Here is a 15,260-nt window from a genome sequence, read left to right as displayed (position 1 = left end):
GTTACCACTGATCCGATTTCTATCACTGTAGATTAGCTTTGCTGATTCTTTAACATCATATAATGGGATCATGTAGTAGGTACTCTTTTGTGTCTGGTTTCTTTTGCCCAACAGAATTTTAGAAATTTATCCTTGTCGCATGTAACATATAATCTTGTTGCATGTAAGTAGTTCTTTTATATTGCTGAAGTAGTATTCCATTGTGTGAATATAGCAGACATGGTTTACCTGTATACCTGTTGATAGACATTTGTATTGTTTCCAGTTTTGGTCTATTACGAATAAAGCTTCTATGAACTTGAATGTACAAATTGTTGTGTGGACCTATGTTTTTATTTCTCATGGGTAAATACCTAAGAATGGAATTGCTGGTTCACAGGGTGTGTGTTTAACTTTATTAGAATCTACTAGGCTCTTTTCCAAAGTGATTATACTAGCAGTGTATGAGAGTTCCGGTTGCTCCATCCTCACCAACACTTAGTATTGTTCGTCTTTTTAATGTTAGCCATTCTAGTGGGTATGAAGTGGTATCTTACTGTGGTTTTAATTTGTATTCCCCTTTGATTAATGAGGTTGAGCATCTTTTTATGTGCTAATTATCCATTCATGTATCTTCCTTTTTGAAGTATCTATTCAAGTGTTTTACCCATTTTTAAATTTTAAAAATTTGTAAACTTTGTAGACGTTAGAGTATAATTTATGTACATTAAATTTATACTCTTTTGGTGGGCAGTTCTGAATTTTGACAAATGCATACATTTGGGTAATTACCACCACAATTACACTACAGAATACTTCCATCACCCCCCCACAAAATTTACTCTAGTTCCTTTGTCATCCACCCTTCCCCCCACTTGCAGCCCTAGACATCCACTGATCTGTTCTTTGACTCATAATTTTGTCTTTTCTAGAATGTCATATAAATGGCATCATACGGCAAGTAGTGTTTTGAATGTAGCTTCTTGTTTTTATCATCATGCATTTGAAATTTATACCTGTTGTGTGTATTAGTTCTTTTTATTGCTGATAGTATTCCATTTTAACAATGTACGACAGTTTATCCATTCACCATTTGAAGGACATTGCTGGTTTTTGTTGATTGTGAGTAAATCTGCAATAAACATTTGCATACAGGTTTTTGTGTGAATATATACTTAAGTTCTCTTGAGTAAATACCTAGAAAGGGAGTTACTAGATCTTATGGAATTGTTTGTTTACATTAAGAAACTGCCTATTTTCCAAAGCAGATGTGCCATTTTGCATTAATACAAGCAGTGTATCAGAGTTTCAGTTGCTCTGTATTGTTGCTGGCATTTGCTGTTGTCAGTTTTTTAGAGCAGCAGCCCCCAACCTTTTTACCACCAGGGACCAGTTTCATGGAAGACAATTTTTCCATGGACTGGGGATTGGGGGATGGTTTCAGGATGATTTCAAGCACATTACTTTTATTGTGCAGTCAAACTTCTCTGCTAATAATAGTCTATATTTGCAGCCGCTCCCCAGTGCTAGCATCACTGCCTCAGCTCCACCTCAGATTGTCAGACATTAGATTCTCATAAGGCGTGCGCGACCTAGATCCCTTGCGGCACATGCAGTTTACAGTCGAGTTAGCGTTCCTAGTGGCTCTGGAGGTTAGAGACCGTAGTTTTAGAGTACTACTGGTACAATTGGGTGCCAGCGCCTTGACTTGTATTAAGGTGCTAGCATTTTTACCTATCATTGTTTTTGAACCACCAGGGCAAATATCAATACACTTATTCAGGGTAATCTGTGTAATTCGAAAAAGTTATCTAACATCGAATATTTTAGTATACTTATGCTTATTCTGCGAATTTACATAAAAGATCTTCTTTGATGACTAGTTGGCAATGACACTTGATAACAAGCAAAATAGTCTAGCCGTGTATTTAAATTGATTCTTATATAAGGCAAAAATACAATTTCTCAGATGATATATTAACTCCTTCATATCTGTAGCTGAATTTTTAATTTGATGTGTGACTATATTGTTGGAAATTGGCAGTGCTTTAATTTTTTTTATTGACTTTTCATCTTGGAGGAATTTAGTAGTGTTAAGTGTAGAAGTGTTTTATTAGTCTCTCCGTTATGTGTGCTCCAATTGGAAAGCTTTAATAAACATTGTTTTGGCTTTCAGCAGGGTCATATATACATTTAAACTATGCAGTTCCTTTTCTTTAAATTCTGAATGATTGGTCTCAAAATAATGCCTCAACTTAACTAGAACCATAATGCTATTCACAAAACAGCACAATAAGATAACATATAAAAGCCTGTGGAGAGATTGCTTTTGTATTAATAATATTTTTGTTTATTATTTGCAATTTTACTCAGAGTCTTTGGAGTAGATTCCTCTCTTCCATGAGTCAGACAACTCCCTGATAGGTCAGTTTTGTTTTTTCCCCAGCATCTTTAAATGTGGGCAGTACAGCTATTATTTGAGAAAGTGAGTCTTCTGATCTCTCTTTTTAAAGTCAAGGATCCATCCTTAAATATAAGACAAATAGAAGTAAATTTTCTGTTATTTTAGAATAGAATACTAATAAATTCCAAAATAAAATGGTTTAAGATAAAATTTAAAATTTTAGAAATATTGCAGACAAATTTGTATTTACCTCTTGGAGTGTTTCTGCCTAGGCACAGGGAAAATTTCAGGACTTCAAAATAACAATTTTTTAGATGATAATGAGGTACAGAGATTATGGCATGGATAATCAAAGATAGCTAGTGAGAGCACAGAAGTGCTGAGAACAAACTTAATGGATCTCTGAACATGTATATATTTATAACCAAAAGCTACTAACCTTAGACAATTATAGAAAATATAAGAATACACAAACAGATATTCCATGAGCCACTGGGGTGAAGTCATCATCACACCTCATATAGCCTCAGAAAATACCAGAATGAAAGTGGAAAAGGCTGACTTTATTAATACCGCGAAAATAATTTTGACCTTATGGACCCCCAGAAAGGATCCCTGGGATGTCCAGAGGTCCTTGGACTGCAATTTGAGAACCACTGCTCTAGGGCCTGGTCCTTCAGTCTTTTGTGGTATCTCAGCTGAGGGGCCAGGGTGTCGTTGAGGCTCTTTACTCTGATGGGGCAGAATGTTCCAGATTGTCCACACTGCTTGACCTCTCTTATTTCTGTTCTGTTCTGAACCTGATAGCAGTTACACTCTGATCTGAGCAACCTCACCCCATGCAATCAGAGCCCCATTCTTGCTCAAGGACTCATGGGGGGATCCCTTTCTTAATTCAGAAAAATGTATACAACATAAATGTGAACATTATGAACAAATGGCAAACATTAAATAAATATAGTTATAAATTCTATGAATATAAAGTGCTCTGAAAGTTTATAAAGGAGCATGTAACCTAATTTGGGATTTATGGGAGCATTTATTTAAGTAAGTACTATTTAAGGAAGGACTCTGAAAGACGAGGGTAATATGTAGAGGAAAAGCTTTGTGGTAGCAGGCAATGTAAGGGAGTGGCATGTTTAGTAAGGTGAAGAATGACCTAAATGGAAGCTGAAGAGTTGGGTAGGAGCCAGATAGTACAGAGTTAAAGATTGTGTTAATGATTTTGCTCTTTATTCTAAAAGTTAAAAGCTATAAATAAGGAATTTATGAGATAAACAACAGCCGTAATAGCTAGTGAAATATATGGGCTTATAAGTGCTTTACATATATTAACTTCTTTAATCTTCACAACAACCCTGTAAGGTAGGTCTGTGTTTAATCCTCATGTTGTAGATGAAGAACTTGAGGGATGGAGAGGTTAAGTAACTTGCTCGAGCTTACCTGTCCAGGAGGTATTCGAGTTGAGCAGCCCAGCTCTAGACAGCGTCTGTGCTCCAGATCACTGTACTACACTATCTTTCATTGTACAGTTAGTCTCACACTTAAGGGATTTGTAACTGTAAATTGTACAATTTGTAACTGACCAGTTAAAACAAAAGTACAGTTCTGTTATGTTGTTTCCCCAAGTATGATGTCTATACCACTAGGTCGTGTATGGATAAGCACTTAAAAAAACCCTGTGTATTTATTTTGATATGTGTATTGACATCTACCTTCTTCTAAGGCATTGTTTTCTGTCTGGAGACCTAGAAATCATCCTCAGTGCCTGCTCTTTCCTCACCTCTCATTGCCAAGTCCTGTCAATTTTTCCTTCTCAAATATCTGTTGACTGTCCTCTTATGTCTGCTGCCACTATACTGATTCTATCTACCATAATTTCTTGGTGGGATAACTGAAATGCATCATGAGTGGTCTGCTCTGTCCTCCCCATCTTTGCAACATATTTTTGATAGCCGTGTTTATTTGCAGATAAAAGGAATGTTAGAATTTTCGGAGGATTCAGCAAGGTAATTTCAAATATTGAGTGATCTTCATGTACGGAATTCAGTCCATAAAGTCTGATCTGTCCCTGACTTTGCAGGAATGGGGCTGTTACTCTTGTGTGGGATGATTGCATTACCCCCCCCCCTATGTAGCATGGGTCTATAGGAGAAAAAGTCCTATAATGCCCCCTGCCGACCCTGTTTTTATAATTTAATCATTTAAATTAAATTTATGGTGTTATACACCTGTCACTGCAGTCATTTCCATCACCCTAAAGAGAATCCTAGCGCCTATTTCCATCCCTCACCCCAGGCAACCACTAATTTACTTTGAGTCTTTATATATTTGCTCTCAGTGGAACTTTTATATAAGTAGAATCATATAGTGTATGATACTGTGCCTGGCTTCTTTCACTTTAGCATGTTGCTTTTGAGGTTTATCCTTGTTGTAATGTATATTAGTACGTTGTTCCTTTTCATTGCTGAACGGTATTGTGTTGTGTAAATATACTAAATTTTGTATTATCCATTTATTAGTTAATGAGCATTTGAGTTGTTTCAACTTTTTGGTTATTATGAGTAATGCTGATATGAACTTTCACACACAAGTCTTAGTGTGAACTTATGCTTCACGTCTATTGAGTAGGGTGGGATTGCTGGGTTGTCTGATAAATTTATGTTTAACATTTAAGGAAAAATGGAGCTGTTTGTTTCAGAGTGGCCTTGCTAGTTTACATTCCTGCTTCTCCACATCCCTGCCAACACCGTAATTGTCTATTTTAAAAAATTATTATAGTCATACTTACTGGTGTGAAGTAGTGTCTTATTGTAGTTTTAAATTGCATTTGTCTAATAACTAATGGTGTTGAACGTCTTTTCAGGTGCTAATTGGCCATCTAGATGTCTGGTAAAATGTCTCTTCAAATCTTTTGCCCATTTAAAAAGTATTATTTATCTTCTGAAAAATACTTCATTTGGTTTGTTTTCTATTGGATTTGTAGAATTTATTATGTATTCTGGGTAAAGTCGTTTATTATGTATATGATTTCAAATATTCATCCAGTCTGTTACGTGTTTTTACTTTCTTAATGATGTCTTTTGAAGTGCAAAAGATTTTAATTTTGATGAAGTCCAAGTTGTTAGTTTTTTACTTCTGTGGATTGTGTTTTTGGTGTCATATCTAAGAAATCCTTTATTTAACCCAAGGTGACAAAGATTTTCTTCTAGAAGTATTAGATTTTACATTTAGATCTGTGATCCATTTTGGATTAATTTTTATGTGTATGGATTGTTAATAGTATGGATGGAGGTTCATTTCGTGGGGGGATATGAATATCCCCTGAAAAGATTATCCTTTTCCATTTAATTGCCTTTGCACCTCTGTCCAAAATCAGTTGATGGTAAATATATTTCTGGAGTTTCTGTCTGTTCTGTTGGTCTATACTTCAATACACACTTTAAAACTACATTGCCTTGATTATTCCAGCTTTATAGTAAAATTTGAAAACAGTTATTGTAAGTTTCTAACTTATTGAATGGCCAATTTTTCTCTTTGATTCTATAATTTTTTGCTTCATTTATTTTAGATCTTATTAGGCACATGCATGTTTATAATAGTTTCTGATAATTTGACTTTTTAATCAATATAAAATGTCCCTCTTTGTGTCTAGTAACATTGTGTGTGCTTGACCCAGGATCTCGCTCTCGTTCCCAGGCTAGAGTACAGTGACCTCATCATAGCTCACTGCACCTCAAACTCGTGGGCTTAAGTGATCCTCCTGCCTCAGCCTCCTGAGACTACAGGTGGCATACCACCATAGCCAGCTAATTTTTAAATTTTTTCTAGAGACCGGGGTCTCATCATGTTGCTCAGGCTGGTCTCGACCTCCTGGCCTCAAGTGATTCTTCCATCTCGGCCACGCAAAGTGCTAGGATTACAGGCACCCTGCACCACCGCACCCTGCAAAAACTGGAAATTTTAGATAATAAAATGGTTATATATTCTGGGTTTGTTGCTATTGTTGTGTTTGTTTATTACTTTCCTGGACTAATTCAGTTGTTTCCCTTTTAAAATATTTTTATGCCTGGCTTTCTAGGGATCGCTGCTGTGTCACTGTATCTTAGTGATCAGCAAATGATTGATTAGAGGTTGTACTTAAACACCAGCAAGTAAGCGTTCCACCATTTTCCTTCTGATCTGTTTGTGGTTTAGGGAATGTCTTATCATCTTAGGCAGTTTCAAATTTGTCTCACATTCAGCTAGAGACTAGCTTCAAGTGTCCTCTCTGGTGTCTCTTGAGAAGGAGCAGCCTTGTAGTTGCACATAGCCATCCTGATCACCAGGAATGGATGTCCATTTAACAAGGCTCTCTTTGGCTGTCTCTTTCCTAGGATCTTTCTGTTAAATTTCTGGCTAGTCTGTCACTGTGTTGCTTGCACCAACCAATATCACTTGGATAATAGCCCTCCTTGATTGTCTGCCACTGAAAGCACTCTTGTTTTTGACAACATTCCTGGGTTTAGATTTTTCCATGCCTTGTTGCAAATAAATGCAGCTCCCTGTTGCAGGGCAAGGTAGCTGCCAGTCCTTATGGCCTGCCATGTCTGTGCAGGGTACAACTTCTGTGCCACAAACCTGGCAGTATGAGTGAGAATGGAAGTAGCTCCTAGCTAAAGTACCACAGTTTTTGTGAAATTCAGTAGATTTGTTTTTTAATAAATGCTTCTTATTTCATTGTATGTCCTTTGATCAATTTTTGGGGACTGTAGTTAGTTTTCATGATCTTTTCCTGTTTTTTCTTTGCTTTTAGGGAAAAGGATTTGCTGAACAGCTAACTCACAGAGTCACTTTGGAATATCTGGCCTCTTCTGTATTCTTTTTAGCCCTCCTCTAGACTTTCTCCACACTGCAGCTAGTTTTGCCACCTCCTAAAATACAAAGCCAATCATTTCACCTCAAGTTTAAAAAGTCCTCAAATGCCTTCATGTTGCTGTCAGAATAAAAACCAAAAATTGTAACATGGTATAGTCTGCTTTCCTGTATACAGTTTCATGTGTCACTTAACGATGGTGACATGCTCTGAGAAATGTGTCATTAGGCGATTTTGTCAAATCTAGATGGTACAGCCTAGTACCCACCTAGGCTATATGGTACAGCTTATTGCTCCTAGGCCACAAACCTGAAGCATGTTAAGGTACTGAATACTGTAAACAATTGTAACACAATGATATTTGTGTATCTAAACATAGAAAAGGTACAGTAAATATACATACAATATTATAATTTTGTGGGACCACTGTCATGTATGTGGTCTGTCATTGACCGAAACATTGTTATGCAAGGTGTGACTGTGGTTTTATCTTATGAGTCTAATCATTCCCTTAGCCCTCATTCTGAGTAAAATCTAATCATTATTCTCAATCTAGGGAGCACTTTGCTTTCTATTCCTTGAAAACCAAGGCTTTGACCTATGGCATAAGCATTGACTTTAGAATCTAAGGGATGTAGCTGTGAATTTCTATTCTCCGTTCGTTAGCTGTGTGAGTTTGAGTGATGTGCTCACTTTTCTCAGTTTCCTCATGTGAATTATGGTAGTGAACAAATAATATTTCATAAGGTTGCTGTAAGGCTTAAGTGAGATAACGTATGTGAAGCCAATAGCACAGTGCCTTGTATTTAGAAGGTATATTTATTCCCCCATACGATGTTCTCTTCCCATCATTTCTTTGAGTAAGTAGTTTGTATGAAATAGTAGAGGTATCAGTGTACATAAGTGGAATCATTCCTGTATCACCATTCCACCAACTATCTGAGTAAAAGTTATACCTGAATTTGTTTCAACACATTTATTGAGTGCCTCATATCTAGTGCTGGCACCCTCATCAACTTTTTAAAATATGCTTTTAATTGAAGTATGATACATTAAGAGTTTTTCTTTTACATGAAGGAAAAATTTTTCTGTAATAAGACTATTAGACTTTTCATTTTTTATTTTGAAAAAATTTCAGTCTTTAGAATGGAAGCAAAAATAGTACAGTGAACTCCTGTATATCCTAACTACAGTACAATTAGCATATTTAGGAAATTTAACGTTAGTACACACTAGTATATAATTTGACACTCAATTTTGCTTTTCTCCCAATAATGTCTTTGTAGCGTTTTTTCCTTACCATATCAGTTCTCCAATCTAGATTGTTCTTCAAAAATTTTTTTTAACTTCATGACATTGAGATTTTTCAAAGGCCAGTTGTTTTGTAGACTGTCCCTCAACTTGAGTCTGTTTCCTCATTTTATTTAGATTATTCATTTTTTTGGCAGGAATGCTATGTAAGAGATATTCTTTAAAAGATGATATGTCCTTTTCATTGCATTAATTAAGAGGTATGTGATGCCAGTTTATTCCTTTATTGATGATGTTAACTTAGATACTTGCTTATGGTGGTGTCCTCCAGGTTTATTTCCTCTAAGGTTATCCTTTTCCTCTTTGTTGTTAATAATAATCTGTGGGGAGATACATTGAGATGGTGTAAATATCCTTTTTTCCAATAAATTTTGATCCAGTGGTTTTTGCTTCCTTTATAATGCTTGTCTGAATCAGATATTACTATGACAGTTGCAAATGGTAGATTATTAATATTTTAAAAACAACTCCTAGAGGTTTTAGTTTTAGTGTTCCTAAGAGAGCTTTCTTTATCTAATAGTGATAATTACAAAATATTTTGTGGTTTTCTGGTTATGTCATGGCTTTAATTGTTTTTATCCTTTTTAGGTTCATGTACTGGACAGACTGGGGAGAAGTGCCAAAGATAGAACGTGCTGGAATGGATGGTTCAAGTCGCTTCATTATAATAAACACTGAAATTTACTGGCCAAATGGACTAACTTTGGATTATGAGGAACGGAAGCTTTATTGGGCAGATGCAAAACTTAATTTCATCCACAAATCAAATCTGGATGGAACAAATCGGTAAGATTGCTTTAAAAGCTTTTTTTTTTAAACTTTAAGAAAACTTTGTAATGGTTTGATATATTAAAGTATAAAGTCTAGTTTTATTAAGAAGTTAATGTATTTTTGGCTAAGTGTCAAAGGGGTAGGAGAATACTGTTAGTTTGCTCTTTAAAGAAGTAATTTTATTTCTCATCCATCTTGGTAGCAATTAGAATTTACGGACTGTATTTTCTTTTTCCTTACTCTGAGCTAACTTAGTTCTTCCGTGGTTCTCAAGCAGGGATAGTACCTTTATTCCCACCCTGAGTATTTAGAAATGTGTGGGGAATCTTGGTTAACCCAAAGACGGAGTGCTACTAGCATTTTAGTTCCTGCCAAACATCCTGCAATATGCTGGACATCCAATACTACAAAAATCTCTTCCACTCAAAGTTACCAGTAAAGCCCATAAGTAGTGCTCGTGGACCTTGTTTGATAAATCTCTAGACAAGGGAAGAGTTTGGCCAGCTTTTTCTGTAAAGGCCCAGGTAGTAAATATTTTCAGCTTTTTGGGCCATATAATCTCTGATTCAACTATTCACCTCTGCTGTTGTAGTTTGAAAGCAGATATAGTTATTAATAACACATAAGGGAATAGACATGGCTGTGTTACACTGAAACTTTATTTATAAAACAAATAGTGAGCCAAAGAGTGGTTTGTTCACTCCTGGATTAGGAGAAAACTTACTGCATGTACCATACATCCCAATTTTCAAGGAAGACAAAGTCTATAATACATAAACATGGAATTTCTTCTTAGATTATGTTAAGAGTTTTAAAGACACTTTGTATTTGCATTCTTGTGTTTGAATGATTATTTGGGTTTTTGGTAGTCTTCATCTAAGACCCCACAAGATGAGAATGTTAGGTAGTTGAAGGATTTTTCAAAGTATAAACATTTGTAAATTCTCTGAACTATGAATAAGGAGCACTTAGAGGTACTGAAAGCCAGGAAAAGTTTAAAGAATTTAATTAAAATAAACTTTTTGTAACCATGGAGTTGGAGTATTTTTTGCCTTGTTTCAAAAAAGAGTGAAATGACATACAAGATGGTTTAAAAATAGTTAAAAAGTAAATGTCGAAAAGTAAGTATATGATGAATATAAAAATACAATTGCCGAGTTTGAATTTTACATCTGACTTTGAGAGGGATTTTAGGAAGATGGATGTGACCATGTCATAGTTTTTTGAGTAAAACTAACAGAAACTAGTAGCAAATACAAAAACATATGGGTAAAATTTACATTAAAACTAACCTCAGGCGTTTGAAAATACAAGCAGATAAGGGCAAACAACCAACAGCAACAAGACTTCCATGGTATCCCTGCTTACGGAGGAGTAAGCAGAGAGAGTTAACAGGACTCAAAGGACTTGAAAGCAGGGGAACGCCAAAATAGCCTCAACTATTTGCTGGACAATGTGGTGAGCTATTTTAAGAGCAGCAGCTGAAATGGGAGGGTGAGAGGTTGCCCATTCTGATATTAAGCAAGTGCAGTATGTCCACGGTAAAGACAGAAGGAGCTAGAACAGTCTACCCCCAATGACCTCTCAAAATGGAACTCTTGAAGTCGACCTGCCAGAGTTCTCAATCTAGGCCAAGGCACCACACTGAGTAGAAACAAAATTGAATAGGATAGTAGAATCAAAATTGAGCTGTATAGGGACAATAGAATTGAGAGGAACAAGAGGGGAAGGAAAGAGAAGCTTCAGAGAATGATGGAGAGGGGAACAGCTAGGAGATCTCAGCTAGTTCTGCCATGTTTTTGAACATTATATGAAAGCAACAGAGGAACGAATTCTATGATGTTAGAAAAGCTACCTTGAACACCACTTTCTTTTAAAAGTTCAGGAACACTAATTTACATAGACATCAGAAACAGAAAAGTATCATGGTAAAATCCCATTTAAAGTTATTATAAAGGAGAAAGTAACGAGGAAAAGAATAATGTCTTTATATACAAAGCACCACAGAAAAACATGACCATAGAATAGACCAATCCTCTATTTTAAAATGAGCCAAGTCATTTAGAAACCAATATCAGCTACGAAAGAGCAATATACAATTAGAAAAATTCAGAAATGAGATGATAGGAAGGAATATAAGAGCAAATAAACCAAAATTGCCTTTAAATAGAGGTTGAAAAGGAGGAAAGATTTAAAGACCAAAAAGAAATTCAGAAAGAAAAGGATTTGAGAGAAAGTAATGTGTTGAAGATAGGCAAAGAAGAAACAGTATACAGATAATAAGATCTTTAGGAAGAAAAAGCAAGGGAATAGAACAAATATGAAAAACTATAATTTAGGAGAAGTTTCTTAAAAGAAGACCTGAAACTACATATTGAAAGAAAACACTGTGTGCCTGAGAGTATAATGCAGAGCAAACAGCACAAGACATACTCTAATAAAATTACAGTGTGTTAAAGAAAGAAAAATTCCCTGGGCTTTTAAGAAGAAAGAGTAAATGACTTACAAGGGAAAGAAAATTGGATTAACATCCTCTTTCTAACAGCAAAACTTTGTCCGAAGAAAATAGAGAAATATTTTTAAGATATTCAAAGGAATAAGACACGATGCATGCATTTCGTATCCAGCAAAACTGACTTTCTCATATAAAGCCGTGGACCAACTATGATCGACATGCAAGAAATCACAGATTATTGTTTCCCCGAGTCCTTCCTAAAAAGGTACTTTAGTGACTGAGCTTTAGACAATGAAAATGATGAGCGAGTCATCAAAATAAATCATGGTGATGAGCATTAAACATATAATTAATAGTATAATGAAGATAAAGGAGGAGTAAAATTGGGAAGCGTATAATATGTAATGGCTATATGTTTAGATAACGTACAACTGTAAAAGGCAGGAGTGAGAATAGAGGGAATATACAAAAAATTTGTCAAATTCTTCATAGTAACTACATTGGTGTAATGGTGTTAATATTGTTATCCTGAGACTGTTTATATTGTTGCATCAATTAAGTGAATAATAATGGGATATATTAAATATTAATTCTATTGTCCCTACACATGCTAGATTCTTAATGTGGAAGAAAGGAATACAGATGCAGTACTGTGGAGGTCAAGTGAAAGAAACTGTGATAATTCTAAGTTTTAATTGAAAGTAGTAGTATGTGCTTATCAAGAATTTCATCTTACAAAAATATATATACACAAATACTTTTTAAAAATGCAGCCACCCAAGAGAACTAGGGAAAAATGACCAGTTGAGTGCCAGTTGAATTTTACAGTGCTGCGTGCAATGAACTTCTGTAGCACGCAGACTGTGGTTTTGGGAAAACCATTCCACCTTAAAAGAAACTAAACTTTTCTGGTGAAATGGCTTATTCTAGGTATTGGGCAAGAAATGCACATTATGTCATACTAGATAGCAAGGAAGCTATTAAAGATTACTTAGGGTGAATTCAGAAAGACTGGAGGGAATAACTGGAGAACTCTCACTGGCTAAGGATTGATAGAAACTATTAAGTATATTTAAATCCTTGAGTTCATGATGCTTTTTTTTTTCCTTTAAAGAATTGTTTATTCTTAGAGGATGATAGGAAACAATTCATTACCTTTAACATTGGTAAATAAAGAATCAAGCAATTTATCATACATTTCCTATAGGAATATACCACTGGCTAACAAAATAGTAGATATGGAAGAGCTGTTTCAACTAATAAATGAAAAAGGAATGATAGAATTAGGGTATCACCATTTTATAACTTCCAGTGAACTAATGGATCTAGGGAGTGAGCATCAGTGGCTGCTAACGTCACAAGAAGAGAAAGAAGAGACATTGTTCATTTTCTAATGGAAGAACACAGCAGCACCTATCATCTCACTAAAGGGATCAATTCAACATGGGTCCGATCAAGACTGTGTCAGCTGGCCATTTGTAGGAAATACAGAGAACCGAGAAACATACTGAACGGCACCATGCATGTGCATCAGCAAATCTGGACATACAAGTAAATATCTCACACCCTTCAACAGATAGACTATAAGGAAAAGAGAGAGATGGAGAGGGAACATCTAGATTGAGACTTAAAAGACATAGCAAATGAAAATAAATGGGTGGTCAAGACTAAACTGTTTTTCTATGGATGTACACTTACAGCAAACAATACAACTATATAAAGAAAGGCAAGTAAGTAACTACCACAAAGTTGGAAAAATTGTTACTTTTGTGGAGAGAGAGGGATTGGGACAGGGTTCATGAAGAGCCTTCTGAGGTGATTGGCAAGTTTTCTTTCTGGATCTGGCTAAATTCAGGGTTACAAGAGTGTTTCCTTTATAGTAACTAATTAAGCTATACTTTTTTTTTGTACTTTTCTCTGTATCTGCTTTATTTTATTATAAATGGATTAAAAATAATCTTTAAACTTCTCAGCAGCTAGGGTAAAATGAGTTAACAGCATACATTATTGGAAAGGTTGAAACTTCCAAGTTCTTTGCAAGACTTTTTCATCATATTAAATTAGAGAAGAAAATTGTCACATTGAGTCGGTAAGGGAATGTAATGAGTATTGTTAGCTTTTGTGTGTGTGAATTTCATATGACTTTCCCATGGTGGTCTTTATTTAAAATTAGGAGCATGAGTGACTAATGTTATTCAAGATAGTAATCTTTTGAAACTTAAGGGAATCCAGGGAAGGAAAAACTCTATATCCCTTAAATGGTTTTCTTTTAAGCATTACGTTTCCAATTTTTGCTTTCGGTAACAGCATGTAGCAGAGCACAGAACTAGTACTTATCAGGTAGTCAGTAAATGTGTATTGGAGAGTTTTATTTATTATAGAATAATAATTGTGTGCTATTCTTTATGGAAATCGTGCTTTCAGTCATCAGCAAGGCATGATCTTCCAGTGATAGTGGATTTGTGTTTAAACTTTTACACGTAGAATTCCCTTTGAGATGAACACCAGTGAATTTGCCAAAAAGCCACACAGTTTAAGAATACAGTTTAGTCTTGGAAGAGGTAAGCTAATTGAGCACTAGTCGACCTTTGGGAACAATATCCGTAACCTTGGACCCGTTACGTATTCCAAAGAAATCTCACACAAAAGTAAAAGAGAGTATTATCATTCAATTCTGGGGGAAGTTATATAATAGCTGGTCCCAAGTCTTTTTTTCTTGTCTGAAAAACCCACAGCAGCTCTATAATTTCCACAATGAACCTCAGAGATTCATTGCTGCCCCTTTTCCTTAACAAAAGAAATAACAGGTCATAGCCATTTGAGAAAAATTTATAGTATATACTTAATGATTCTATATTTGCATATCTCATTTTAAACACTTTTATACAAGCTATGCAAATAGTTCGAGGATATCAATAGTTTGTTTCGGACACAGATAACTCAAGGTTCTCATTGACATTTCATAACATGAATTAATAATACCTCCCAAACATGATCTCTGCAGAAAGTACATTACTTTTAAGACTCTTACATGCTGTGAGATATAAAATGTAGAGTTCTTTCCTCTTTAATTGCAAATGGGGGAAGACTGCAATATTTATCTTTAAAAATTATCAATATGTTTTCAAGATGGCAGTTCTCCTGAAACTGGTCTATAGAGTCAACACAGTCTTAATGAAAATCCCAAAAACTTTAACTTTTTTTTTTTTTTAAGTGGCAAATTGAATCTAAAATTTATATGGGAATGCCAAGGACTTACTAGAATAACTCAAATTGATTTTTTTAAAAATTTTTAAAAAAGTATGAGGACTTTATCTGATTTCAAGACTTACTGTAAAGCTGCAGTAATCAAAACAATGAGGTACTGAGTCTAAGGATAGCTAGAGATCAATGGAACAGAAGAGAATTCAGGAATGTGTGTGTGTACACATATAATTGACTTTAACAAGGTGTCAAGGGTGTGAATGTGCATTTTTAACCTGCTT

General features: G+C 35.2%; 1 protein-coding gene across 1 annotated transcript in view; it reads left to right on the top strand.

The window, feature by feature from the left end:
- LRP6 (low density lipoprotein receptor-related protein 6) overlaps positions 1-15,260 on the top strand; it is a 189,547-nt gene that overhangs the window by 65,020 nt on the left and 109,267 nt on the right. The window contains exon 3 of the mRNA XM_012655785.1: positions 9,138-9,335. Coding sequence (XP_012511239.1) covers positions 9,138-9,335 — 198 coding nt within the window. The remainder of the gene's footprint in view (positions 1-9,137; positions 9,336-15,260) is intronic.

The sequence above is a fragment of the Propithecus coquereli genome, unplaced genomic scaffold (assembly GCF_000956105.1).
Source record: "Propithecus coquereli isolate 6110/MARCELLA unplaced genomic scaffold, Pcoq_1.0 Scaffold487, whole genome shotgun sequence".
Taxonomy (NCBI): domain Eukaryota; kingdom Metazoa; phylum Chordata; class Mammalia; order Primates; family Indriidae; genus Propithecus; species Propithecus coquereli.
The sequence above is the reverse complement of the archived record's forward strand: the minus strand, read 5'-3'. Positions and strand labels throughout refer to the sequence as shown.